Source organism: Fulmarus glacialis, unplaced genomic scaffold (genome assembly GCF_000690835.1).
Source record: "Fulmarus glacialis isolate BGI_N327 unplaced genomic scaffold, ASM69083v1 scaffold6692, whole genome shotgun sequence".
In the NCBI taxonomy this organism is placed as follows: Eukaryota; Metazoa; Chordata; class Aves; order Procellariiformes; family Procellariidae; genus Fulmarus; species Fulmarus glacialis.
Window position 1 is genome coordinate 1,409 of NW_009198373.1, and position 27,695 is coordinate 29,103.

Genomic DNA, 27,695 nt, shown 5'->3' on the forward strand with positions numbered 1-27,695 from the left:
GATAGAAGGAATGAGCGGAGTTGGGAACTATTCAGATCTCGTCAGCCTTGTAACTTGACAACTTCATAAATAGAGCTCTAAGAAAACTGGTGCACATCAGTTTTGCACATGTACTGATAAAACATGAACAGTCAATTGTTTGTATCTTTGCTGGACTGCTAAATTATGAAGTCCAAGATTTCAGAGGGTTTGAATCCATCATGTAAATCCTATCCTTCAGTTTTGGGAATGTGGTTAATTATGAGTACAGATCTGTTTGAAGTTCTGCCTGGTTTACAAGCTTAAATATTTATTTGCACCTGCCAGGCAGTTAACTACCTCAAATATTATGTGAACATAAAAAGCACATACATAAAGTTGTAGTTGTTATGGATTATATCTGCAGAATTCCTGGCAAGGACTTAGAAGCCATCTTTGAAAAGACTGGAGACTGTAAATTACTTGGGCAGAAGATTTCTTTATAGTGCATCCACCATTTTTATAGCTTTAAAGTAAACCATTTTACGTTACAAGGGACCACTAAAATGTGTCCATACATCCAACTATAGCAAAGCAGATCTGATAGAGCTAGAAACAACTTACTCAAGCTTTGGCAGTTTGGGCCAGTGAGTTGAAGGCGTTTAATTCTAACTTTATTTCCTGGTGTTTGCTTGTTTTTGATCAGAAACTTCAAAGGTAGTCTGGAAAGGAAAACTTCTAATTAAGTTAATTTAAGCCTTATATTTGAAAGTTTACTAGGACTTGGGAGGGACTGATTCCAAGTGATTTATCAAACGATCCAAATATACATGGTTTGACTGAGCTATATAATATATCCTATAACACTATTTGGATGATCTAAATAGAAAGAGTAAAGAATAGGTATTTAGAAAGAATGTGTTAAGGAATAATGAGATTCAGTGAAAAAGTTTATTTAGAATTAGGAAGAGTAAAATCTCCTAACAGAAGTTAGTTAGAAGTTCCAGTCCCTGGTGGTAATCATGTAGCTTTGTATACAGTCTTAAAATTGCATAAATGAAATTGAGTGTAAAACTGAACACAGTAAGATATTTCTAGGTGACATAAAATAGAACTCCTAGAACCTCCATTGTTTTGGCATCGATTCCTAGCAGAAACTCTTAGGTTTGAAATAAAATGGTAGAAAATGTTCTATGGCTGAAGTAAATTAAAAAAAAAAATTCAAATATTTTTATCCCCTTTTGCCTACCAGCTTTATTAGTGTCAGTATCTCAAAAAGCTGTACAGTATATGAAACTGTAGTTTGCTTTTTTTTTGGTACTAACTGCAATGATTTGTCTGTCTACTCCTTAATCTGAATAATAGTCGATATTAAACTACATTTCCGCTAAAAAAACAAAACAAAAATTAAAACTTACTTTTTAAATTCCTGGGTCTAGAGACAGAAGACGACTGTTCTTAGTGTCCATTTGTAGTTGCTTTCTTAGAATTGTTAATTTTCTGTGTACTTGAGTGCTTGTTCTTCTTCAGAGGACAGTAAAGATATTCTTAACGTAAAAGAAAATTGAAAATTCTTAAAATGTCCAGTAAAATGCATCTGAAGTTGTTACTTTATCATTGCAAATATTGGCCAACTCCATCACATAGCTTGTTGGCCAACTCCATCACATAGCTTGTTCCATAGATGCTTTCTCAGTGCAGAACTTTGAAGAATCCTGAGTGCATTTGTAAGGTTCAAAGGTTTTTACTGCAGCAGATTTGCTTAGGTGGGTGACTTTGGAAAAAGTTATTTATATGCATCGAACGTGCATGTGTTATGGAAGAAACTGGTGGAAACCTTCCCTTAAGTTGTCCCAGTTGAAGATTTCCTGCAGTTTTCCCCACTGGGAAGATGCCCTGTTCTTCCACTGAGACCCCACATACTGGAGAAGGAGGTCCTCACATTGTGCATTTCCCACCTACTCCCTTCCCAATAAGTCCTTTCCAGCAATTTGTTGTATTCCTCTTGCCGTTTTGTGGTGTGTCACTAATGCATCAAATCTAACTCCGAAGTACTGCAAAAAAATTAATAGGATATCCAGATGAGAAAAAGGAATAGCAACTCTTAGTAACTTGATAAATCTGAGGAATAGTGACATAAAAATGAAATGGATTGATAGTTCTCGGTAATCAGTTTATAGAATTCAGTCCCCAAACTATTACATATTGTTGGGTGAAGTGTTTCTCTTTGCAGCCTGTCAGTTGTATTAAGTGTCCTTTTGCGAATGAATGGAAATAATTTCTTTAAACAGCTAAATTTGGGATAGATAACCAACCATAACGATACTCCTTGTATAGTAAAATATCGTGCCTCCCTGTGATCCACAGAGCTATTAAGCTTTTCCAACAGTTTAAGAACTGTTAGAATTGGAGCGGATTGAGTTTCTGAAATTCTTAGTGGCTAAGCAATGTTTCATGCCTAGCTGATGGTCATTAACCAGCTCTGTTTTATTTGGTAACAGAAATTCTAAGCCTTTGAAGATCAGTGCACTCTCTTCAGCAATTAACTTTGTTCGCCTTAGCTATGAACCTTAATATCAAAGTGCTTCTTTGCTGGTTTTGTAACTGAGTAAGTGCCTTTATACTTCACTTGTCCCAGTTTCTGCACTTTCACATGACTGACCTAATTAAAAAACAGACAGCTCAATAATTCTACCATAAGCTAGTAATAATGAAACTGTGGGAGTCCTTGAACCCCTTTATCATTCAAATACACAGTGGTTTCATGAATAAAGTGGATGACTAAGTATTATTTATAGAAGTAAGGGAGATTATTAGCAGTGGAAGACACATTTGAACTTGCTGAAAGGATGGCTTTTGTCTCTAGAAAGACCTACTCTCAGTAATAATTACACTAGGTCTTCATTTTATCCCAGCATTCTCTTCTTGTTCACGCTTTCAGTGACTGAATAGCTTGCTATTGCTTGTTAATCCCTACAGGAATGCGGCTTTGGATATGGGGAGGATGCACAGTGCATGACATGCAGGCCAAACAGATTCAAGGAAGACTGGGGCTTTCAGAAGTGCAAGCCTTGTCTGGATTGTGCATTAGTTAACCGGTTTCAGAAGGCCAACTGTTCTGCCACCAGCAATGCACTATGTGGAGACTGTTTACCAGGGTAAGTCCATTTCTGAAGATGAGACTTGAACAAATTCAAAATTAATTTGCATTAACATTTGTTTGTTCATGTTTTCTGGATAAATGTATGTATGAAGGTCCTAGGTTCTAATCTTGGCCTTGCCAATAATTTACTGTATGATCTGAGCACAAAATTTCAGAATTGCAGTCTTTATTATCTCTTCTATAAAAATGGTTTGATAATTACCTACCTGATCTATGAGTATTGTCTGTGCAGCGCCTGAGCAAAATACTTCAAAACATTGAGTGTTACTGGTGACTTACTTCATTGTTATAAAGAATTAAACATTTGGAAACATACACAATAACCTTCTCGAAGACTGATCACATTATTTGCTTGCTTTTTTTCCCCTTCTTAGGTCAATGCCTAATAATTCTCATACACATGTATTTTTAGGTCAAAAGTAGTGGCTGTGGTTTATGCTCCTGAATTTCCTTCATCATGTTGGTAGATTCATAGAGCATGATCCTGGCTGAGAATCATAAATGGATCTGAAAAAATTGTTTTGGAACAAATTGTAAGAGTGTGGAGACTCACTGAAACTGCTGTTATAAATCAAGAGCTGTGCTTAGTTTTTTTGTCCAGCCATCCCAGATCTCTGTTGCTAATCTTCTCTGTTGGTAGCATTAAGTGTTAAGCTCTCCAAAAAGCTATTCTTTACATTGTGGCCAAGTTCCGCTATTGTAAAGACCTGCCATGAATTTTTCTAAAAGGTTTTCTGATGCTATTTTGAATTGTGGATTGGTAGTTTAATTGATAGGAGTATGTTATGAGAACTGATCTGCAGTTGTAACAGCCTTTGTATTTTCAGGGTATTTATTTCAGAGATGCTTAAAAGTTCATACATTTGTTTCCTATATATTTCTCAGCCATTTAATTTTATTTATTTTTGTATACTTTTTTTATGATACCAGCTATCAAATACCAGAACACTGTTGAAGCTCCTACAGTTATTCCTCTGAAGCCAGAAGCAAGGTCTCTTCATTTAAAAACACTTAGTAAAGCTTTGGTAACTAATGTTAGTTTAAGTCACGGTATAAGAAGGTGCAGCCCCAGGCGTTAGATGTTATTCACAACCACTTTTGATGGTACCTGCAGCCACATGGTGGATTGATTTATGCTCTTATTGCACATTAATATATATGTATTGTAGGGCTTATTTGGCTGTCAGCAGGGAGAAAATTTTCTTCTTGTGGTGTAAACAACATAAGATAAATTTTGGAAGATGAGAGAGGAACAAAAACCAAGCCAGAATAAAACATGAATTAAGCGTAAATCTAAACTGGGGGACCTGGAAATGCTTCTTAGTATTCTGGTCTAGAAAGTATTCTAGATACGTGTGTTGAGTATGTGTTAAAATGAGAGCTGTTGCCACAACCTGCTTTTACTGGCAGAAAAGTTGGAAACATGAGGAGGGAGGGAGTCATGGGTAGGGGAGTCACAGATCATCTGCTCTGGACGTTTTGGGGAACAGAACTGTAGAACATGCCACCACTCATACCTGTCCATCAGTTTAGATGCTGCTGAAGTGAATGGAGGATATAGCTAGCCAAACCAAATGGTTTAGCTAATGTTTTACCTCTCGGCCATCATACTTATTTCTGTTTTGCATGGATTTCCAACATGCTGTTCCCTATTGTTCAGCTTCAAAACACTACAGTGAGCATGTCAGCTAAAAACAAATATTAACACATTTCTTTCAGAGTAGGTGATCACAGCGGCCCCTTCAGTCTTACAGCCTATGAATCTGTTTCTGTTCACATTGTTGAAGCATGAGTTTCTTGAGCAGTTGGAAAGCTGTTTGCTTTAGCTGATACAGTCTTCATACTTTAATGGCATTTGCAGTGTTAGTAATTTAACATCATTAGAGTTAATACCTTTTATTTAATGTGCTACTAGCACTACAGAAAACACTTAATTCATGTACTCATCTTGAACAGACCACAACTATTGATTCTAGCTTAGTGACTAATGACTGGTTAAAGACAGACAGACCTACTTGATTAGGGAGCTGTTGTAGATAAGTTCTTTAAAGGATTTCATACTCTCATACAAATTTGAAACATAACACTCTAAAATTCTGTTTTTTCATTTGATACTAGTCTTGTTCGCTGGTTTAGGAATGTGGGCTTTTGCCTGTCATTGTAGTAAGTAAGTTCTTCGAACATAAATTCAATAGTAAAGTTCTTGAAGGGTCTTTAGAATAAAATGTCTCCTTGGGTATGACAGCCTTTTTTTTTTTTTTTCTTTTAATGTTTTTGCATTAATTTCTTTAGGAATGAGTAGCTGGCTGCTTAATTTGCTTTAGAGTTTTTTATTTTATTGTTCATCTGTTACTGCTTGTGGTCTCCCATTGCTATTACTTATCTAAACCATCTGACTGATACTTCTATTTGCAATATCCATTTTTTCGTATCTTCAAATGCTTGCTATCTAGAATTTTTAAAGTATACGTTTAAGTGAGAATATGAAAACAAAGTGGAGAATTGAATAATGTAGATTGGGACTCATGTGGACACTTTGTTAATTTGCATTCACAGTCCATGCACGTTGTGATTTTGGTTGGTAGTGAAGATCTTCCTGGAGGAGAACGAAGAATCAGAGAGGGATTGTTGGTTTGTTAAAATATAGTTCTGAAAAGCCATTTTTACTGTTTTGCTGTTCTACAAAACAGTCAGAATAATCTTATTTTCTGAAGATTTTGTCACACAGCATGTTAAAACTTTTTTGGGGGATGCCCTTCTGTACAAGTACATAAACGAACCAATTTATGAGTGATTTTTGCTTCTCTGAGCTAGAGGATATCTTAGGGATTTTAACTAGAAAGCATTGATGTCTAGTCCATTATATACTGTTAGTGGTGATAATTACCTTGTAATACCTTATTTCTTTTAGGATAGTTATGTAGATTAATCAGTTCACTTTTATTTTTTTAAATGTGTAAATAAGCTTGCATAATGTAAGTTCATCATACTTGTCTTCTATGTTGTGATCTATGTGGCAAACAGAATATTGATTTCTGTGTGAAGTCTCCAGAATTGTTTATTTCTTATGTGAATATAAGATTATAGCGACTATGCATTTGGACTGACAGATTTAGAATTTTTCCTGAATTTACTTTACATCTACTGGTGTACTATTAATTAATATCTAATGTACTTTTGTTTACTTTTATTTGCTTCTATTTTCTGATAGTTTGCATTGGGACACAGATTGACAAAAGTTTGCAGTTATAGAGGATTTTGTTAAAACACCTGATTAATTTTGTGACAAAAAATAATTGATTTTGATTAACTGTTTTTTTCATTTCTTTATCTTGTAGATTTTATAGGAAGACTAAGCTTGGAGGCTTTCAAGACATGGAGTGTGTTCCTTGTGGTGATCCTCCTCCTCCCTATGAGCCTCACTGTAAGTGTTCTTTTCCTCCTGTTGGAGTGGGATTACATTTTTTTGCTTTAGAATGTTTTCTGTTTTAACTTAAAAGCTTGGCAAAAAATGGCAGTCACAGTTATGAAGAATTCTTTTAAAGGCTCATTTTCTTGTTAGTAAATGGTTTTGTTAACACACTTAAGCAGGTCCAGCACTATTATTGCAAAGTTCCCTCGTATAGCCAGTCACCTGAGGATAAACATTCCTGTTCACACCACGTGATTAGCGAGACTTGACTCCACTTCTGTGGACTCCACTTCTGTGTCATATTAATTTTCGTTTCTGTTTTGTGTTAATGCCAAAAGAAAGGCAGCCTTCCTAGACCCTCTGCCTACTATTAGGTGGGTCTCTCAGTGAGTATGAATTCTTTCCTGACACCCAAAAGGGGTAATTTATTGATAACTTTAAAAATAACTTTTGTACTGAGGTTACAGTGAGAGAGAACAATATAAATAAATAACTTTATAGTACTGTATACATGAAGAAGGAAATGAGTAATTAGTTTCTGTATTTGTTTTTGGCCAACGAGAGGATTAGAATCTCTTTAAAAGGAGAGAACCTCTTTATTCTGCAACAGAAGCCTTTTTACTACTTCTTCCAAGACTACTGATGGTCTACATCCCATCAAGTTTTTAATTCAATAAAAGGAATGAATTATTCTTGTTGCATTTATTGCTGTCTACTTTATAATATGAAAAATAAAATTGATTCAACATAATCTTGTGGTAAACCTTGGGTTTACTTTTTTGTTTCTGTAACTGTGAAGTTATGTTTTGGGAGTTTTTTTCCCCTATTCCAAACAGAAACAATTGTTTATAGAAAGAATGAATTGTCAAATTTCTGAAATGCTTCATGCTACTTTAATAAGGACACACTGTTTCTTATAAACATTCTTTCTTTTTTAATTGTCCTAAATTAAAATATAGTCAAGTATATGCTATTGTGCATTAAAATGATACTTTTAAATAGTCTTATATTGTATTAAATTTAATGAAATAAGGATTCTTCAGCATTTCATATATTGCTTAGATAGTCATTTTTCAAATGAGCCAAACTTCCTTGTTTTACTTCCATTCTAGTTTTAGTGCCCTTTGGGGAATAAACTTACAAAATCAGATTCTCAGACAGTATCTTTAATAGTAAAAGTCTTTATAATTGTGGTTTCCTGTGCATTTCTCTTATGGTTTGAGAGAATTTAATTATATACCTCTGAATCAGAATGATTTAATGTTTATTAAAGATTGCAACATTGAAAACTAGTAAATCAGATTTCTATAAAAAGAATAAGTCAAATAAGTTACAATGTTTGCAGTAGTAACTCCTGCCCATGTATAATATAAGCCTAGAAAGTAAATTCAAAAATTTTCAACTATTTTTATGGTGTAGACAACATATCTTAAAAGTGTTTAGAGAAAGTATGTTCTTCATAGCAAACACTACGGACTTTGCCAAGAATGAAATGCTGATCTTGACTTACTGGAGCAAATAACTTCAAATTCAATGAGTTGCAGAAGGTATTTCTAGACAGAGTTTGAACCCAAACAGGCAATTTCATATGTACATTTATTTTAATCCTCCAATTGATCAAATTAAGTATTCTCCCCTTCATTTGTTTTTACTCTCTTTTTATCTACAAAAAAAGTTAGTGAAATCCGAAGTGCAGCAGTATGCAATAGTATTATTCTGATCTAGGATATCTCACTCATAAATTCATTTTATGCAATTTTTCCTCTTTTCTTGTTTGTTCCCTTTTTCTAAGCAAGCATGCTATTCAAACACGAATTCTGCTCTCTGGGGCAATCGAAGACAGGGAAGAAGAAGAAATTACCGTCCTTATCTTTCCACTTTGACTGTAGTTAGTGACTCATACGTGTATTTCCATCTCTTCCAAAATCACAAATTTTGATCTTTGAAAGATGGTGAAAGAATGATTACCAAGTCTTCTGAAATTGTTTAGTTTACAGTGATTTGGCTTTTGTAATTGAGCCTAAGCTTGGATCCTAAATTGAACAGTTAGGAAGCTACTACTAATTTTAAGTGAGCAACAGACAATCTCATGGAGAAGAGCATTTTCTCTGGCACAAACTGCAATGGTAAATCCAGATTAGAGACTTCTTTGTTCCCTAATCTCATGGCTGTGACAAAGCCTTTGACTAAGTAACAGAGCTGTTAAGTTGCTTGTTTTTCATTTTTCATATTTCTGGTGGCAAGTTGTGAGAATTGGCAAGTATTTTTTCCAGCTTTTACAGAAGCAATACTAAAAAGTTTGAAATCATTCAAATGTTCTTTATTTACATACTAACCAACCATTAAAATCTTAAAGAAGGAAACCTTACCATGAAGTGCAATTACCATATGTCACTGTGGTTTTCAGAAGGCTTTTGTTCGGAATTTGTATATTGGTTCTTCAGGTCTCTAACATAAGCTGTCTCAGTTTAGAAGAGTGTACATGCCTGCCTCAGAGCAGCCTAGGAAGTTATTCCATCAATAATAGGTAAATGAACTGAATCTGTTTTTAACATCAAATAGGTGGAAATATCTCAGTTTTAAGACTAAGTTAAAAACATGATTCTACAAGGAAGTACAAATAACAGTGTGTGAAAGCAAGCTTTTTCCACCTAATGAGTATATTTTGATAGTTAAGATGTTTAAGATGGCATTACTTTAAGTTAAATGGAGACAGACCATTAAGTGTATGGGGCAAGTTGTCAATGATCCAGAGGACTAAGTTCTAATTCTCTGCCTTTCTTATCCTTCTTTCTTTCCACTGTGAAACAGAAAGTCAAATATTAGTGCAGCTAACTCATTTATATTAGAGATGAAAAGGAAAAGTTTAAATGTCCTGTTTCAATGAATTAATGGTCTTGTGAGGTGTGTGGCAATCTTTTGTTTGCTTAAGAACATTACCATAAGGGCACAAAGGCTCACAGCCCCCTACCTGGACTAAAGGTTCATGTTAAAGCTGAGACATGGATGAAGTTCTTTCAGCACTAGTAGCAGTTGATTATTACCTGGTTAGCTATAAATCTAAATACTTGCTTTTATCTTCTTTCTTTCTGTAGACATTTTAAAACAGATCTGGTTTAAATATTTACTCATGAAAAAATGAGTTTGTGAATTGCTAGAGGCAAAGTTGAAAGGATTCTGTAATGAACAAGTAAAGAGAGTATTAGAGGCCAGGAGAACTGCTATCACCTTTGTGTAAACTTTAAAGGGGACACAATGACTTATGTGTGTTTTTAGGATGTCAGAAAATTAAATACACAATGATATAGTTATATTTTAATTTGCTTAGTTCAGGTAAATAAACTGTAAATACCAATCCTGTATATAGGGTCAGCATCTAAACATTAGATTAGAAATGAAAGCATGTTTTTAAAATTACTATTGATGTTCATTTTGTAAACTGAAAACATTTTTCTCACCTGAAGACATTTTTTTCTCAACTTAATGACAGAAAAGGAGTCCTTTGAACTGGGAACTAGATTGAAAACCCAATCAATCAAAGATGTAATTTCTGAAATGGGAGGTAGCATAGACTGTCCCAAACTGGTATCTGTTCAGTAGAGAAACAGTGACGTAGGTGCGGTTCAATGATTCTTTTTTCTCAGCACCAATTTAGGCTTGCAGAGTTCACTCTCCTGTCTGCTCAGGCCAGTGTTGTGCTGCCCCAATGGTTATGCTTAAACTGCTAATGAAACTCTTCAGTAACTAGTTTGTGAATCTATCCGTGATATAAAAAGAATTAAAGTAACTCCCTTCTTAAGGTTATTTTTAAATCTAATGGGTTTGTTAACCCCAGAACACTTGTGGTGGCACAAGTGAAGGAGAGGTGTGGGAAAGCCTGGGGTAAGGGGCAGAAGATTTTCCAAAGATCCCATTGCTTTCTTTGAGCAAGCTTTATGTTTTCAGCTAGTCTGTCTTAGCAAATAAACAAAAAACATTAGAAACCATACTCTTTATCTTCCTTTGGTCATAAGAAAATGGCAGATTAAAATTAAAGCAATAGGATTATTTTATCAGCTTGACTACATCAGCTATTCCCTACAAGTGGTTCCTGTTGTATTGTTCAATTCAAAATGCAGAACAGCATCAGTCACCAGAATCCTTTAGCCTCTCGACAGGCTTTCTACTAACCAGAAGAACCTGTGACATTGAACTTTTTTGAGCTGTATTAAAAAAATAGTTCCTAGCACTTCCACATTGCTGTTCCTTTCTGGACTAATCTACAGCCAGTGGTGTTCCCCTGTTATGTGCAAATTCAGTCTAGAATTTGGCTCTACAAACAGTTAAATTGGAATAAATTGTGAGAGTCAAAGAAGAGAGGAAATAAACACCTAGGCGCCAAGAGCATTTTACAGCCAAACCACCACCAAAGGAACAGCCTTGTCCTTTTTTTTGTAATTATCTGCACTATCATATTATTTTTAAAAAATATATCCAGTATATCCAGCCAAACTCATTCTTCCTTCTCCAGGACTACTTCTGCTTGTCTTCATGAGGTAAAGCAAGGAGCATGGGAAGCTGCAGGGGGACAGGATGGGGGTGGGATACCATTCCATGTGGAGCTTGGAAACTAGCCTCTACATGTTCCAGGAAATAAATGCATTCTTTGCTTCAATGAAGCAGAAATGTTTTGTTGAGTAAGTTACAGCACTTGATTGTAACATCATGTGCATTTGAAATAAACCTGCACTCGGGTCTAAAATTGCTACTTTTTTTGCCGTGAGCCATGCGTTGAGATACTGATTTCAGTGATAGTGGTTTCAAGTATGAAGAATATCTCGAACTAGAAAATAAACAGTTTTTACTAAGATGAGGAATAAAAGTAAAGACTATGGCTTGTTGAGACAAAACACATATAGCAGATCATAGTGAAAACATTACATTTTCATGTGAGCCATCCATATCTTACCTGCTTTAAACTTTGTTTCTTTAAGGAACTTCTATGACACTTTGAATACCTCCACTAGGATTGATCGCAAAGCTCCTTTTACAGTTTTCTTCTGTAGATTTTTTTTAATTAGTTCGTTTCTGTATGTTTATAGAATTGTTTTTCTGAGAATTAAATGTAAGTGTCCTAAACTGCAGCTGAGTCTCACTCTCTAAATCTACAAGGTATGTTCTTTCACTAATGAAAGGTGCTATTTAAGGGATAAAATGTGGTGGTATTTCCTTCTTCCTGGTGTTAAAAGTAGCTGGTATAGGAAAAGTAAGATTTGGTATGAATCTACTTATTTACATTTACAAGATTAGGATCTGTGATTTTGTAAACTTTCATGTGAGTGTAATGGGTATGTGGGGTATACAAGGACAAAGAAGATAAAAAGCTAGAAATTACAGTCTGCAGGGTAATATTGTAGGGTGACAAAATACATGATTAAAAGCAAGGAGGGGGATGGAAGCTTGCTTGCTACATATGTATTCTGTAAAATACTTTTGCTAGTGGTAAAAGAGAAAAATTCCCACTGTCTCAGCTTTGCTGGAGTTTTTTACATTATTTCATTAAACATAAATACAGCATTTTAAGTTGAGAGTAATTTTTGGATGACGTTCAATTCCACGTTAGTTCCTCTGTTAACATAGTGGAATTTTAATTTACTCGTATCACTTTCTTTTTTCTGTTTACAGAATTTTGTGGTTTGAAAGTTGTCAGACTCCAGATAATGTTTTTCTAGCTATAAAGTTTTTCTGTAATTTTTATTGGTTGCTTTATACAGTAAACTTTGTATTAGTAATGCAAAGCAGCCTTTGAAGGTAGGCCGCTTATGTGCATATGAGGCAACTGGCAGCTGAAAATATATAACAAGCAAAACCATTCTTAATTACTTGGTTCTATTCCAACATGTATGTCCATCTTATTTCAGTATTTTTTCTGGTTTGGGGTTACCTCACAGCATCTCTCATAATCCCCTTTGCCATGTTGAACACTGTGATAGAAAGCAGCTGGAATGTTGTATAAAACTTTCACAAAAGTCATAAGGAGTGACAACTAATTTAAGTACAGCTAATAGCATCACTAGCTTATAAATATCAGCACTGTTTTATTACAGAGACATTAGCTTTCCATTATCTCGTAACTGAAATGTACACTTTTGTAAAAATGTAATAAGTCAGTCTGATATTTTCCATATGTGACCTGATGGTAGAGTAACTTATCTTCAGGAAGTCTGAAACAAATTTGACTAGGTGTTTCAGAGAGATGAGAATTGCTATCCATGTCTTACAAAGTTTTATTACAATTTTATTTCTTTCATTCATCATAGATCAAAGAAAGTTAACCTAGAAAACCTAAATGTTTTCAATTCCTTGTCCTTGATAATTGTGATGCTTCTGACCCATTGGGGAAAGATTCATGTATGACTTAAGAGTCAAACAGCTCCTTTTGTTCCTGTTCTGAATTTGCTTTACATGCAGGGCTCTCCTAAAACAAAAACTTGCAAACAAAGAGAGGGCAGATTTTTTCCTTCTTTTAATAACAGAGATGTTACCACTAAAATTAGTTGTTATGGTTCTGAAACATTACTTAATGGAGAGGAGATTTAGATTCATTGCATAGTTTAATCATGTTCTAAAACTTTCTTCTTGCCTAGCTCGGAGAACAGCCTTTTTTTACATACGCATTTCCCAACTTACTTTCACTAACTCTGTACCTCTCCTTTCTGTGCCTATAGAGTATATAGTATCTATATATAGATATATAGAGATATATTCTATAGAATATATAATATCTGTAGAAGCACTTCATTATGTAGCTTGTTATCACTGAATATGTATTAGAGTTAGTAGACAGAACTGGTCAGAAGTGTTTCCCTCATTTCTATCCACCATCCCCTTTACTCCTCCTCCTCCTCCAAAAAAAAGAAGAAAAAAAAAAAAAGGTGCAGAGTACACCAAAACACAGTGGGGAAAAAAAAGAATTATTTTCCATAGAAGAAAATGTAGCTTGAAAATGTAGCTTAAAAAGTTGAAATCACGTTGCAAGGAGGTGCTGCTCCCAAACCCTACAGAATTTCTGTGTAGCCAGCCAGACACTTTACCAAAGAATCAGAATTTGGAAGCCAAAGCTCTCAGGGTTCCAGTCAGTCTAAACTGTTAGACTTTTGTCCACTTTCTTGCACTATCCTTAAATGTTTTTTTCCATGCAGTTTACTTTTTACAGAGGAAAACTTGTTTTATCAAAGGATTTCCAATCGTGTAATATAGCTTAGTGCTGCAAAACTGTAGGTGTGAGGGCTGTTCTAATGAATTGATTCACTTACTAGTAACTTCTGTAGAACAGAAGTAGTCAGTATAGCATGTCTGCTCTGTTATGAAAGATTTATCATTTGAGTCTATAGTAAAAGGATAGTAACCTGAACAACTTCAGCAATTCTAATGTGGTTGAAATTTCCTGATCTTTATTGAAGCTCTTATAACGATGGTAAGCAGTGTTACTTATTTTGTGCCTGCTACCTCAAATCTAACTTAGATTTCTTTGCACAGTGAAATTTTATTTCACTAAGTGAGTTTCGAGTAATGCAGTTCAAGCTACAAACTAAAAGAACTAGGCTAGTAGTGAATTCTTTAGAAATATGCTTAATATAGGCAGCATTAGACTTGTCAAGTATTTAGAAGTACTTAAGGCTTAAATATCCATATAGGACCAGGCTCCTGACTCCAAAATTGCATCACCAACTGTCCTGCTTGACAGCTACCTAACTGTGCAAACACTTAAAAGCCCAAGGGACCTACAACCTTTCATAGGCTATGGTCTCCAGGAGTATTCCACTGATTCTGGGTCCAGGTGGCTTGGACACATTGCAGCTTTAGATCAGGCCAAAAGGGTTGTGGTTCACCTGCTTTCCCCTGACTGCTATGGAAGGAAATACCTATGCATGGTCTGGGCAGGATGCTCTCAATAGGTGCCTAATTGGAGAATACAGACCCCATTCTCTATCACAGTTGATCCAAGAGGTAATGGAATTGGCATTTAAGGAGGCACTTACGAAGTTCTCTGTAGTCTTCAGTGGTCATCCCAAAACTTTTGCAACACTGAGCAGCTATGTGCCCAGCTGGCACTGAAACCATCAGGATCTACAAGCTAATCAGTCTGTCACCCGTCATTGGACAATCTGTTGTATGGTGTCTTCTGATGCCAAACTCAGCAGTGCAGGTTGGGATATTGGCTGGGAGTCCTTTTCTTGATAACTTCTTTGAGTTCAGAATTCTTTCCTTGTCATGTTGACTACCTATGTGTTGGCTTCTTGTCCTTACTCTTTGACTCTTACATCGCAAATAGGTTCCCATCACATGTAGGTTCCCAGCATTGTGTATGCAGCCGAGATGGTACAGTGCTTAGCACTGCAGGGCCTGTGCCTATTTGTGATCCTAGTTTCATGCCTTATCAAATTAATAAGTCTGAATACAGCTCAATTGTTTCAAGATATCTTAAGATAATGACATTGTTCGTAATTCTCCCATTCTGACTGCAACCACAAGTGATGTTTAAATAATAAATTCCAATTTAATACTCATAGCTTTTCAGAAAGAGGGGACAAGCATATCTCCTATCTTTGCTGTTTGGATATGCTGATGAAAGTATACCAATAAGACTATTCGTTTATTGAATAGAAATCTGTCCAAATAGTTAAGAATTTGAGTTGTATTTTTGAAGTAAAGCTTAAGGTGTAAATTAGTGAATTTCCATTTAAATTATTGTCTGACTAATCAACCAAACTTTCCTCCCTACTTCCTGCTTTACGTGTTTATGTGAAATACAGGTGACTGGGTCAGACTTTCTATTTCAATTATTCTGCTCTTTAATCTCAAATAATGGGCAGTCCTCTCTTTTGCTTCTCGCTATCTTTGTATTACTAGATGCGTTCAGACTGACAAGCAAATCCTAGAGGAGGTCTCCTGATATCATCCAATGGAAATTTAAAAAGCTGAATACGGCTCTGTGAAGGCTCTGAAAAGTTTAGAAAAAAATCAATGCATATCAAAAAAAGGAAGAAAAACATAAACGGACGAAAAGTTCACCTCTGATCTTTTTCTTTTTCTTTTTCTCCCCGCCCTGCGCCCCCACCCCCCAGTAAAAAGTATGATCAACAGGAAGGAAAATATGCCAAAGTTTTCCAGAAACTGGTTTATGAGTAATGGGATGAAACTTGGTAATTGTAAATTCAAGTGGAATATCAGGAATACATTCTAACATATGATTTATTGAACCAAAAAAGTTTAACGCACTGCTTCATGCACTATAATGAGTAATCCTCTACATCAGAGAATGAATCTGCACAAAAGAAACATTAAAAGACATTTCTGCTGTATTAACTGGTGTAGGTTTTATACCTCTTCATTCAGAAAAGTACTGTCTTTTTCTTGATTATAATTGTATTTGTACTTCTGTAATGAAAATATTTTCTGAGCAGCTGTAAAAACACAAAATGTCCTTGAGATACAAATAAATATTTACGTGGCATATGCAAGATCAAGGTATGGTTCACTAACATCGACTTTGCAGTAGCAGTGCAAAGCCAAACAAAGTTTGGCTTTAATGCATATTTCTTGGTAGTATTTCTTTCTGGAGGCTCTACAGAAGGATGTACTTTGAATCCCCTTTTTCTGTGTGTCATTTTTCAAGGAAATTGTTAAACCTTTCCTTTTATTACATATGGTAATTATAGTATGTGATTTTTCTTTTGGCAAAATGTGGTTTGTTAGATTGATTTCACACATGTTGCCATAATTAAGACTGTGTGTCTTAATGGATTGTGAAACTTTCTTCTGGATCAAAATGTAGATAGCAAGTTCCACAGTGAAGAGCTTTTTGTATGTGAAATCTGTCTGATTGAGGAAGAAGGAAGCCCAAACTGATACACCTACAGTGAAAACCATCCATCTTTCAGTAAATAAACAATATTGTAACCTCACTTTGTCCTGGCAAAAGTAAAGGTTAGGTTTTTTATGTGGGTCTGAAAATAATACTCTTTCCTTTGATTCAAGGGCAGTCATATATATACATTTTATGCAAAATGCTGTTGGTGCTAGAAAGTGACAAATAAGGAGGTAGAATACTCATTTTATCTCAACATGACAATTAAGGCATTTGTACTTTTTAAGGATTCACAGTTTACTGTCTCTCTGATGGTAGAGATTCATGAAGATCACTACTTCAGTTGCTAGCTGACGAATGAAGGTAGGCTCTAGTTCTTCCAACAGAAAAAAAAATACCAAACCAAAACAACCCTTTCTAGTTTTTTCTTGCTGTTACTTTGTGCAAGCTTGTGATGTGATGCAGGTGGACACTACCATAAGGTTTCCTCTTCCAGGATTGGTGGGCTTGTGTCCCACCCTTGTGCTGATTGACCCTCACAGACTTTCCTCAGGCTGTAAGAGGCTATCGATAGGAAGTGCTTTCTTGCTGACAGTCAAATGTTTCCTGTCATTCTACATCCCTATCATTTAAGTTCTAGATTTATCTAGATTGAACTGAATTGGGTTTGTTGACTGAACACCTATCAGAGTGTTTGGTGGTTATCATTGAGCACATAGATCATTTATTTAATGCCCATATCGTACCACTCTCTGGATCTGTGAAAGAATTTTCCTTCCTGGCAGTTTAGCATTCTTTGGGGGGAAAGTCCTTTTTCCTTCCTGGCCACTGAAGGCCAGGTTTCTGAGAACAGAGAATTTGTCTTTAATTGTTTTTAACTATTACATATTTGAAGCATACTGAATGTTGCCAGTGGCCTATAGGTGTGGCAGTTGTCATTTTTGGCTGCTAAAAATAATTTCAGAATTGTAAATTCAAGTGTTATTACAAACCTCTTAAGATACATGGCAAGATTAGAATTGTGTCGTCTTCAGTTTGGTTTCCTAAGCGAACACAGGATATACAATACTGTTGTCATTTATTATCCCTTTTAAATCCTTTTGACCCTGATGACTAATTTCTATCCATGCTGACAGAGTAACAGAGACCTCAGACAAGGAATTTTCTGATTTTACGGAAACAAGTGATCTAGTAGTGAACAGGAAGATACATTGGTGCACTTACTGAGAAGGTTGTAGCATAAACTCCTACCACATTCGTCAACAGCAGAAGATCTACAGAAAGGAAAATAATGTAAAACAAATGGTAAATTCTGGACCTCCTGAAAGTTCTCATTTATTATGATGGGGCAGAGACAGGAAAATTTGAATACTATCAGTTTGAAACTTTAAAAAATCATCTACTTTAATATAAAATCTAGAAGATTAGTATTAGCAGTCCCTACTTAGAAAGCTGTTAGCAATATAAATATTAAACGATTTTCAGAGTGAGCAGATGTAATGTGAATGGCTTCTGTCATACAAATGGAAATCATAGAATAAATTAAGAATAGAAATGTTTTTCAACACTATTTGTTTATGATCTCTGAAAATTTAATGTATAAAATATGTATGATCATAATCCAGTAAAGTTTTAAGTAGATGGTATGAAGTTGAGGGGATATTTGACCAATCTGAATTGCACTGAAAGGCATTGGCTTTCTAGTTTCAGCATGAAAATTGCACTAATTATGTGTAATCCATTTTTACCTACTAAAGCATGTATTAATGTATTTTGGAGAGAACACAGTATTCCAATGTAAATCTCTTTGAAAATACATTCCTCATTGCTTGCTACAATATGATGGAAAATGTATAGCTTGAAATGAAAATTGAAATGTCAACTTGTGATCTTAAAATAAATTGAATCAAATTTCATTTATTTCATGAACTCACATCACAAGCTCATGCAGCTGTTAATAGGAGTTTGCATGAGTGGTGCCCATCTGGCATTCAGAAGGTTATATCAAATCAGTACACGGTAACGTATAAGGCAGATTTCGTATCTTTGTTCTAACTCACAGCTGGCAACCCTATCTGCTAATCCCATTGACAGCTTCAGTTTGAAATACAAAACTACTTTTGAACTTGCATATCCTTCCCCACAGATGTCTAGAGCCTTGGTGATGTGTTTCTTTTATGATTCCTTTTAAACCAGGGAATTAATTGTTGCATAAAGAGTGAAGTTAGGGGTTCATTGCCAGACAATGCAATGAATCCTTAAATATCCATTTTAAGAGCATGTTTTATATAACAAAAGAAAGCTGAGAGTGACCAAAATACTTAGGTTTGCATGTTTTTGTGTAGTAAAAATTCACTATAGAGACCTCACTTCTTTATTAGGTTAAAAAACTCCTTAGTGTACAGAATAATGAAGTTTGTAATTGCAGCATTCACTTCTAGTTTGTTCATCTAAAATATGAACAAACAGTTTGCAAGCATGTTTAGTTTTGTTTCTTGACACAATGTTAAGTACAGTTAGAAAATGAAATTCTCATCTTAACTGCGGAGTATGAGAATTTCAATATGTTTTTTCAAACCAGTTTACCATACTTCTGTTTCTAGTAGTAACTTGTGCAACCTTTCATCTTATGAGTCAATCCTATAATTAGTATCCTTCTTTGCCAGAGGCATACTGCATGTTTGTTTTAGGTACAGAATGTCTGCAAGAAATTTAACTTAATCATTACTTTTTAATGTAAAAGCTGGTTAGCTCAATTACACTAGATTAAAGTGAACTTGAAATTCCTGAGTTACAGAGAAGGGGCTAATCGTTGACCTGTACTGAATAAGTACTATTTCCTATGTTTTTTTTCTTATATGCACTTACTAATGTGGCTAGCTCTTTAGCCCAATCTTGCAGTGGCTATAAGCAATTATCTGTTCATTGTAGGGAGTGGGTTTGCAAGGTTCTTATTTAACTTGACCATTAGGTTGATCAAAATTATTCCAGTATTGCAGTAAAGCTGCAAAACATTTTTTCAGTTAATTTTTACTTTATTGTGTTTAGGGGCAATCTGAAAAAATATAAGTGGTAGTTACAGCTTTTCAGTAATTTTTTTTAGATTTTTTCAGACATTTTCTAATTACAGAAGCATTAGACTATTTTAAATATATGAATTTAATAACATGCTTTTAAGCTATGTTCAGACTGAAAATATTAGTTTAAATTTATCTCTCATAATCACCCAGCTAATTCTGGGAATGGTTGCATTAGCACCACTTCAACAGCACTGAGTTTTGGTGCCTACGGTATAAATATGCTGACTGCTATGGCTTTTGGGTACAGACAGTCCAAGTTGTGACTGATACGCGAGTATAAAATACTGCTAAACAAATGCACAATAGTGTGTTGGGGTTTTTTATTCTACTTTGTGCTGGTAGATACTATTGGCTATGTTACTTGGCTACAAAATACTTAGGCTGTGTTTCTCTTAAATTCCTTGTTTAAAAAAAATACAGTAGAAAACAGGGAGTCCATCTAGGCTGAAACTTTCCATATTGCCAACTCTCTATTAAGAAAAACATTGTCAAGCAAAAGAACCCTGAAATACCACTCCAGAGGACTGGAATTATCTGGAGGACTGGAATGTATTGGAAATAGGATAAGATGCGATAGCCTTAAAACAGGAGTTGTGCACTAAGGGCCTTAGCAGAAATGATTCATTATAAACTAACACTTCATGAGCTGGAAACAACCTAATAAAAGAAAGACCTCATGTCCCTACTGATCACTTGTATCCTTCCAGTTGCTGTCCTCTACTTTGCTCACCTTTAATTTTTTGGGTGATAGGCCTCACACATTCTCACTCTTACTGGTTCACTTGCACTAAAGCAGTGTGCTGCCAACCTCCTCTTTTACAAAGATGATAGAGAGATCTCACGTGTTATTTTGGGCAGTGACATGTGCCTTTGAGGTATAGGCTGTGACTGTTTCTTAAAAAGATTAGCTCTTTGCTACAGCTTTCTTAAATAAAGGATTGTATCCACCAGTTTTAATAAAGTTTCATTTAAGACCAGTGGTATAATTGTATGTGCATACTACTGAATGTAACTTATAGTTACCATATCTGCATGTGGAAATTTAGGATGGAATTAATGCACCCTGATTAGTCATATAAAAGTTAATGCTTAATACTGAAGTTGTCAGCCCAAACTCCCATTGATAATCACTGGAGAGAATTAGATACCTCAAGACTTCAGGCAAGCCAGATAAGGTAAGCTTCAATGACTAACACTAAGCAGTCTTTCAAGCCATTTTGGATTAATTACTTCTCTGGAGATTTCTATTTCTGGCTCTGTTTTAGAAAGAGAGCCTAAGGTGGGTAGCTCTGACTTCATCTTTAGACCTTTAGACTTCTGAAGTTAGTTTCATTTAGATGCCAATAGCAGGTTAGGTGAAAACTGCAAATTCAACATTGAATGATTGTATCTGTCTTCCTAAAACCTGATCTTCCTCTTACCTTTTTAATTAATTTTAAGAAGAAAACTTGAGTGTTTAGAGTGTAGATTATTTTTATTTTTTCACTCCTGCTAAATAAATAAAAACATAAATTTAAAAAATTATTTAAAAAATTCTTTTCTTATTCTTTGATTAAATGTTTTGTACAAACCAAAGCCCCTGTTCTAAGAAAACTTGCCAAAGTTAGAATGTGCCAGAATTGAGGCCTGCAACTATAATTAGATTCCTTTGTATATAGTCACTCTGATACAGGTTTTATTTACATTGTTGCATGTGTTATTTCCCACTGGGCCTTTGTTCATTTAAAGCACAGGCAAAACCTATAATTCTATGTCTGGCCTTATTTGCTACGCACTATTTTATATTCCATGCAGAATGTGAGTTACTAATTACTGCTGGGTTTTTCTGTGGTTCTGACACTGTAAAGCAGTTGTTACAAATTTTGCACTTGTTACTGACTTTTATCTTTACAGTAGAAGTGATGTAAAATGTATAGTGTCTGTTATACAGTTAATGAACTGAAACAGAGAAATTAAAGTCAAAATAGTCAAAGGCATCCAAAACCCTGCGTCCTTACTTGACAAACCCAGAGTAGGATGCCTCCTTCTTGACTGTGGATATCTCTAATGGCTACATCTATAAGCTGGTGACCTTAGGCTCACTCTGTATTCAGTGGAGAGAAACGATCAAGGGAGCTGTTTAAAACAAATCAGATTAATTGCACCCTAAACAAGCCTTTCTCCTCCCCACCACCGCTGTGTAGAGAAAGTTCAGATGGCTCCTGCAGAAGCAGATGTTTCTCAGATGAATCTCACCAATAGAGCTTGACTTTTCAAAGATAACCTTTCAGAGCATCTTCTGTATTCTATGACTAATTCCTATTGACTTCCGTTAAAGAGGAGAGATGTTCTGTTTCAGATTAGGTAATATAACAAAGCAAGGATCTTGTACACAGCATCTTTTGTTCTGTATGACTTGACTTTATCCCCAAAGCTTTAAGTGGTGCATTAAAAACTGCTTTTTATAAGCTATTATTATTTCTGACTTCAAAGCTACAGCTTTTTCATCTGTACTATAGTTTTCATGTGCATACTTACTATTGCACAGTAGGTAACTTTCTTTGCAGTAAATCATGACATTTGTTTTGATATTTGCAGTATTACAGTAAGCTGGTGATAAATGTCCAGCTTCTAAAAGTGTTAAAGCTATATGTTATAAAATTATGAAAATTTATATTTAATCCCATGTATTTCAGAATACTTACCCAAAAAAGCGTTTTTAAAAGATGCTGGGTTGCAAAGTTGAACATTAAAAAGTTAGAAGGTAGGGTTGATTATGCAACTCTTAACTTCTACCTTAATTCAGAATCATAATTCAACCCAGTTGTGTCTAAGTATTATGAAACAGTCTTAATTACATAAACACACTCTGTTTTCCATAGTATAAATATATTTTCCCCCCAATATATGGAAATGGCTAGCAGTTATGTTTTTATAAAACAAAAAACCAACCCCACCCTACTCCCATCCCCCCCCAAAACAGACAAACAACAACAACAAAAAAACCCACAAAACAAACACACCCCCCACATTACATTCAAGTTGCCTTGCCTGGAGAATTTAACCTACATTAGTGATATTTTAACGGAATTATAAACAGGAAAAAAAAGTAAGTGGTGGGCAAGCCTTAGTATGGTTTATTTAATTTTGTTGTATTCCACAAATATATTTCACGTCTCTGTTGGCTACACGAAGAGGGGTCCTTACTACTTCTCCTGAAGCTTTACAACTCAGCAAATTCAACTGGAGTTTACCCAGCTCAGCTTATATAGGCTAAAATAGTGTCCATGGAGGTGGCAGAGGAGGCAATTGAACCTCCATCTTATGCTTCTGGGCAAAAAGCTCTTAAGCTTTTACAGAAGGGAAAAACCCCATCATTACCTCCTCTTTCAAGAGTTGCATCTGAAAGGCGTTATAAGCCATGCTCATGATTTCTCCCTGCTCAGTTTAATTTTAAAGTAAGGTCATAGATTTTTGTTCTCAGGAGAGTTTTAAGAGAAGATGGAAGCCCCTCTCTGCCACTCTGAATAACTTATGGGAAGAACAAAGTTTGGTATCCCTCTCCAGGTTTCTACATCTATAGGCCGAGCATGGTGACTTTAGGCACCATGTTACTCAGTGTGACAGATATTTCAGATTCTGTTCTATGTTTAACTTTTTCTTTGCACTGTATAGGAATTATGTGATCTAATACAGGCCTCTGGTTGCCCAGATAGAGACCTTGGATTTTAAAATTACAGATTTTAGGGCTTAACTTCTACATACTTAAGACCTGTGCCAAAAGATCAAATCCTTTGTCACTCTTCAAAATGAATACCAAAATATAGGGGCATCAGTTTTATATGTGCATTGATTTTTAGATTATTTGAAAGCTTATCTGAAAGTTGTGGGACTTTTGTATTTTATTTCTCATATATTCTGTCAATTCAGAAGTAACCTTTTTAAAATGTAATGTCATAAATTCTTCCAGTGTCAGACGCACGTGCACACACACACACATATTTCCAGATCTCTTTCAGTACTGATTTTTTATTAGTCACATTTTAGAAGTAGGCTCTTTCTGCATGGAATTTCTAATAGTTGGAAGAATTTCTTTAGCATTTATGTTTTTTTCACATTAGGTAACAAAAAATGGTAGTACATTACAGAGATTTTTAAGGAGTGGAAATGTCTCTAACCATAAGGATTTCATTTTCCTTACCCAGTTATTTCATATTTTAATTGTAGCCCAGGAAGCAACAAGGGAAGGGTACTAAAATTTTGTTGAATTTTTTTATCACTGCTGGAACATCTAGTTCTCTGGACTAGATAGGTTATTTGGCCAATTCAAGAACTTCCTTTTTAAGCAAAATAAGCAAATGATCCTGTGAATAATTTGATATTCAAATTTAGTAGGTCTTGTAATGTGTAACTCGTTTATATAAATTTTTTCTTTGAATATACAATCCCTATTGTGTAAAGCTATAAAAACTTTGTGACTGAAAATTATCACAACATACCCTGTAATTCCGATGACAAAACACATATCCGGTCAACAGACAGAAGTGACCTGGCTGAGTACTGTTATTATCTTCAATGTTTACAAAACATTTTTAAAGCAAGAAGAAACCATAGCTCTTGAAAATGTACTGCATAGACTATAAGTGATGTTTATCAAAGTTTGTGTTAACAAATTTAGGATACAGGCTTGCAATCATCATGCAAGCTTTTGCTCTACTCCCTGGCTTTTACCACATCTGAACCAGGACAAAGAGGGAAATAATTGGGTTAGAAAGTGAAGTGTTAGAAATTACTTCTCATTGAATCAGGGGGAGATGAAAACTCTTTTATGACTGACTTACAATTCACTTATTGCTTTACTGAGATTTATACAAATATATATAGTACTGTATTAATTTCAGTGATTGTGGGTGTACATGGCAATTGCACTTGAAGTACATACAGTGTTCAGCAATACGTAGCTGGAAGAGCATGTATGTTCCCTGCCCAGGTGAGGGCGTAAAGTGTCATAGCTACCCTACCAGCCCTCAGTCCTGCCTATCTGGTCATGGTTACAGGATGGAGCTTTCCACGCTGTCATGTTTCAATCCATACTGAAAACCAACCATGCACCAGTCTACAAGCTCATCACACAGCAACTATGGGATCTTGTTTGAACCTTTTAGAACAGATCTGTATGCATGGGATTCACAATATTCAATTACACTTTTGATTAATGAAAGTGGGTTACTCTCTGTTGGCTAAAGAAACAACCTTCAGACATGCTTATTCTTGTATTTACATACATGCCATTGTCATTTAACTACTGAATATATAATTAGATTCTAAAGGGTATATGGGCTTCCTCTCTTCTTTTAGAAAACAGGTAATGGCAGTAGTTACCCACTTCAAAATGGTGTGCATTTAGGCAATACAAACTCTTCTTCTGCTTATGTGGGTAACGCCTTGTATAAGCATTTTGGAACTGAGAGTGATACAGAGTGTGTATACAAGCAGTAATTGTCATAAACAGACTTAATTGACTCAAATACTGCACCAGGTTGTTTTTATTCTATAACTGGGTAGTCCTAAAGATGAAATGGGACTGCATATAGAGAATACAAAACAGATACTTTCTACTTTCATCTTCTGTTGAAAATCATAGCCTGGGTGGGATGGATGCATTCTACAGTTGGATTTGAACAATATCCTAAAATATTGTGTTCTTGTTCCTAGAACATGTCTGGAAAAGAATTTGGTTTAAAGTACAAGTTAGAAGTGAAGTAGGGAAATAGTTTTTTCTGCTGTACCTAGCAATCTCATACGTTCTGACACAAACTTTATGTGATACTGATTTAACACATGAAAACACCTGAGAAAGAAATTGCATTTTCTGCAAAATAGATATTAGACACCCTCAACTGCCAGAGGTGCAAAGCGAGCTGCTAGAAGCAAAAGTCAGTAAGGTAATTTCTGACAACACCACAGTCACATTAACAGCAATATATATTCTGTGCCACCAGATCATGCTAAGAATTTCCGATTTATGGAGGAGAGACGTACTGTTTTTTCACATTAATAACCAGTTATATTATGTTGCAGGGGGAGGATATGTAGTTCAACAGTGACACAGATTTTATCCCACTTCCTCTGATTTTTTGCTTACTCTCAGGTTTTTTTTCAGGTTATTTGAGGGTAGCAGTGATTTAAGGCTTTATTCTCATGTAGTAGCATTTTTAAATGGCTAGACAGTTCTTAAAGGTGAAAGTTTTGTGTATGAAACGTTACTTTTGTGCCCATATATCAGTTCAGTTTAAATGACCATGGTAGTACCAAGAATTAAATCTCTTAATTACTAAAAGAAAAACATGTTGCAGAGGTTGACTGTGCCTTACAGACATAGTGGTGTGTATCCAGTACTGTGGAATATATATTTTAAATTCACATACACAGTGTAATTGTTCTACCGTTTTAAACGTAAAAGGCTGTCAGCAGTTGGAGTTTGTGAAAATATGTAGTGCAAGAGAAATGGTCTTGGAAACGAAAAATCAAATTCCAAAGATTTTAATTTATAAGCACGTTTCTCAGGATTTCCAAACAATGGATAAATACTCGAATAGTAATTTTCTCCCCTAGGGTTTTTTGGGACATTTATTAAAAAAATAACAAAACCAGCAAAATAAAAAAGTTGTAGGGCACTAACTTGGAAACTAAAAGCTTTAAAGTCAGCACTTGGAGTACATTTGAAAAATATGGTTTGACATGATAAACTTTTGGGTATAGGCCATGCACGTAAATGGCTGTCCTTTTACAGATGTTGGGAGACTCCCTCCAGTCTTTACCACAGTCTCCAACAGTAATGTTTAATAAAGTTTCTTACCTCCTACTTGAAAGATCAGGAGAAGGGAGGCAATCTGCTGCTTTGTAAAGACTCAGAAATGTACTCAGGACAACTTACTTTCCATTGATGTTAATGCTCAGTAGTATATATTACGCATGTATTATATACATACACACATACATAGTACATGCAGTATCTGAATTATATATACACACATCATATTTATATATAATACATTCTTTTGCTTATTGGGGAATAGGTAGAGGTATTGCCTTTTTACTTTTAAGTGAACATAAACATCTTTTAAACTTTTTTCAAAATGAAGGACTTTCAAGATAGGTCACATTGCCTTGCATTTTCCATGGATCAAGAGCACACATACAGATAGCCACTGCAGTTCAGCTGACAGGCAGTAACTTGTTAAATTATCATAACTTGAGGGTATGTCTGAGCCCTTAATTCTTGTCAAATTAAGGTTGATACCACTGACTTGGGCCATAAGGGTAGTGGGCAAACACTTTTTATAATAGGCAAATGCTTCTTTCTCCTCTCTTGACCAGAAATACCCATATTCCAGGAATTAACAACGTTTTAATTTACTTTTGTGTCTTATTTTAAATCCTGATTGTAGAAGATGGCACTCTGTCCAACATTACCATGTTATCGCTATATAAGTGAAGTTTTGATTAGCTTTGTTTTATTGAGGAAACTCTCTTTGGGTTAGCATTGACTTGACATGGTAAGAAAGAAAACCCAAATATAATATTCCACATTTTATCCTCTTCAACTTTGGTAATTATTATATTATTATTATATTATTATTTATTATATCCATGGAAGAAACGTAAAATGTTGCAAATTCTGTTTTCACATGGTTAATCTACCACAGAAAGCTTTCTTTTAGGCATTCTGATTCCAGTAGTGACTATAACTAATCATGATTTCTGAAAAAAAAAAATCTGAGAAAATAAACATAAAATAAGTGATAAAGGAAGTCTTTTTACATTTTGTCCTGTCTCTGGTTGTTTGGTATAATAGGCCGAAAATTCAGCTATTCTGTTTATTGGCAGAAGTTACAGTGTTACAGCTGGGATTCATATGTTCTATATTAGCTGAGTTACTGCTATTTGACATTCTTGGATTAACAGAAACTTTACTTGCTTTTAAGAACCACACCTTTGCATATACTGACATTACGATGTACTATTGGTTAATTAAGGGAAGAATGTGTATTTAGGCTTACTGCTCAAAATTAGCAGGAGACAGCTTGGTATTTTGGATAATTCTTCTTTAGCGCTAGCACATTTCCAGAATATGTTGGAACTAAGACTTAGAAAAGGAAATCTATTTCTTAAATAAAATATATTTTTGGGGGTTTTGTGTGATGCATAATATGCACATGCTTTCCAGAATCATAAAACAGTGTGCACGTC

General features: G+C 35.0%; 1 protein-coding gene across 1 annotated transcript in view; it reads left to right on the top strand.

The window, feature by feature from the left end:
- The first annotated feature begins 2,939 nt into the window (after nucleotides 1–2,939).
- The window catches only part of TNFRSF19 (tumor necrosis factor receptor superfamily, member 19), a 33,168-nt gene continuing 8,412 nt past the window's right edge, over nucleotides 2,940–27,695 (top strand). The window contains exons 1-2 of the mRNA XM_009572865.1: nucleotides 2,940–3,116; nucleotides 6,460–6,545. Of these exons, the coding sequence (XP_009571160.1) occupies nucleotides 2,974–3,116; nucleotides 6,460–6,545 (229 nt within the window). The 5' untranslated portion in view covers nucleotides 2,940–2,973. The remainder of the gene's footprint in view (nucleotides 3,117–6,459; nucleotides 6,546–27,695) is intronic.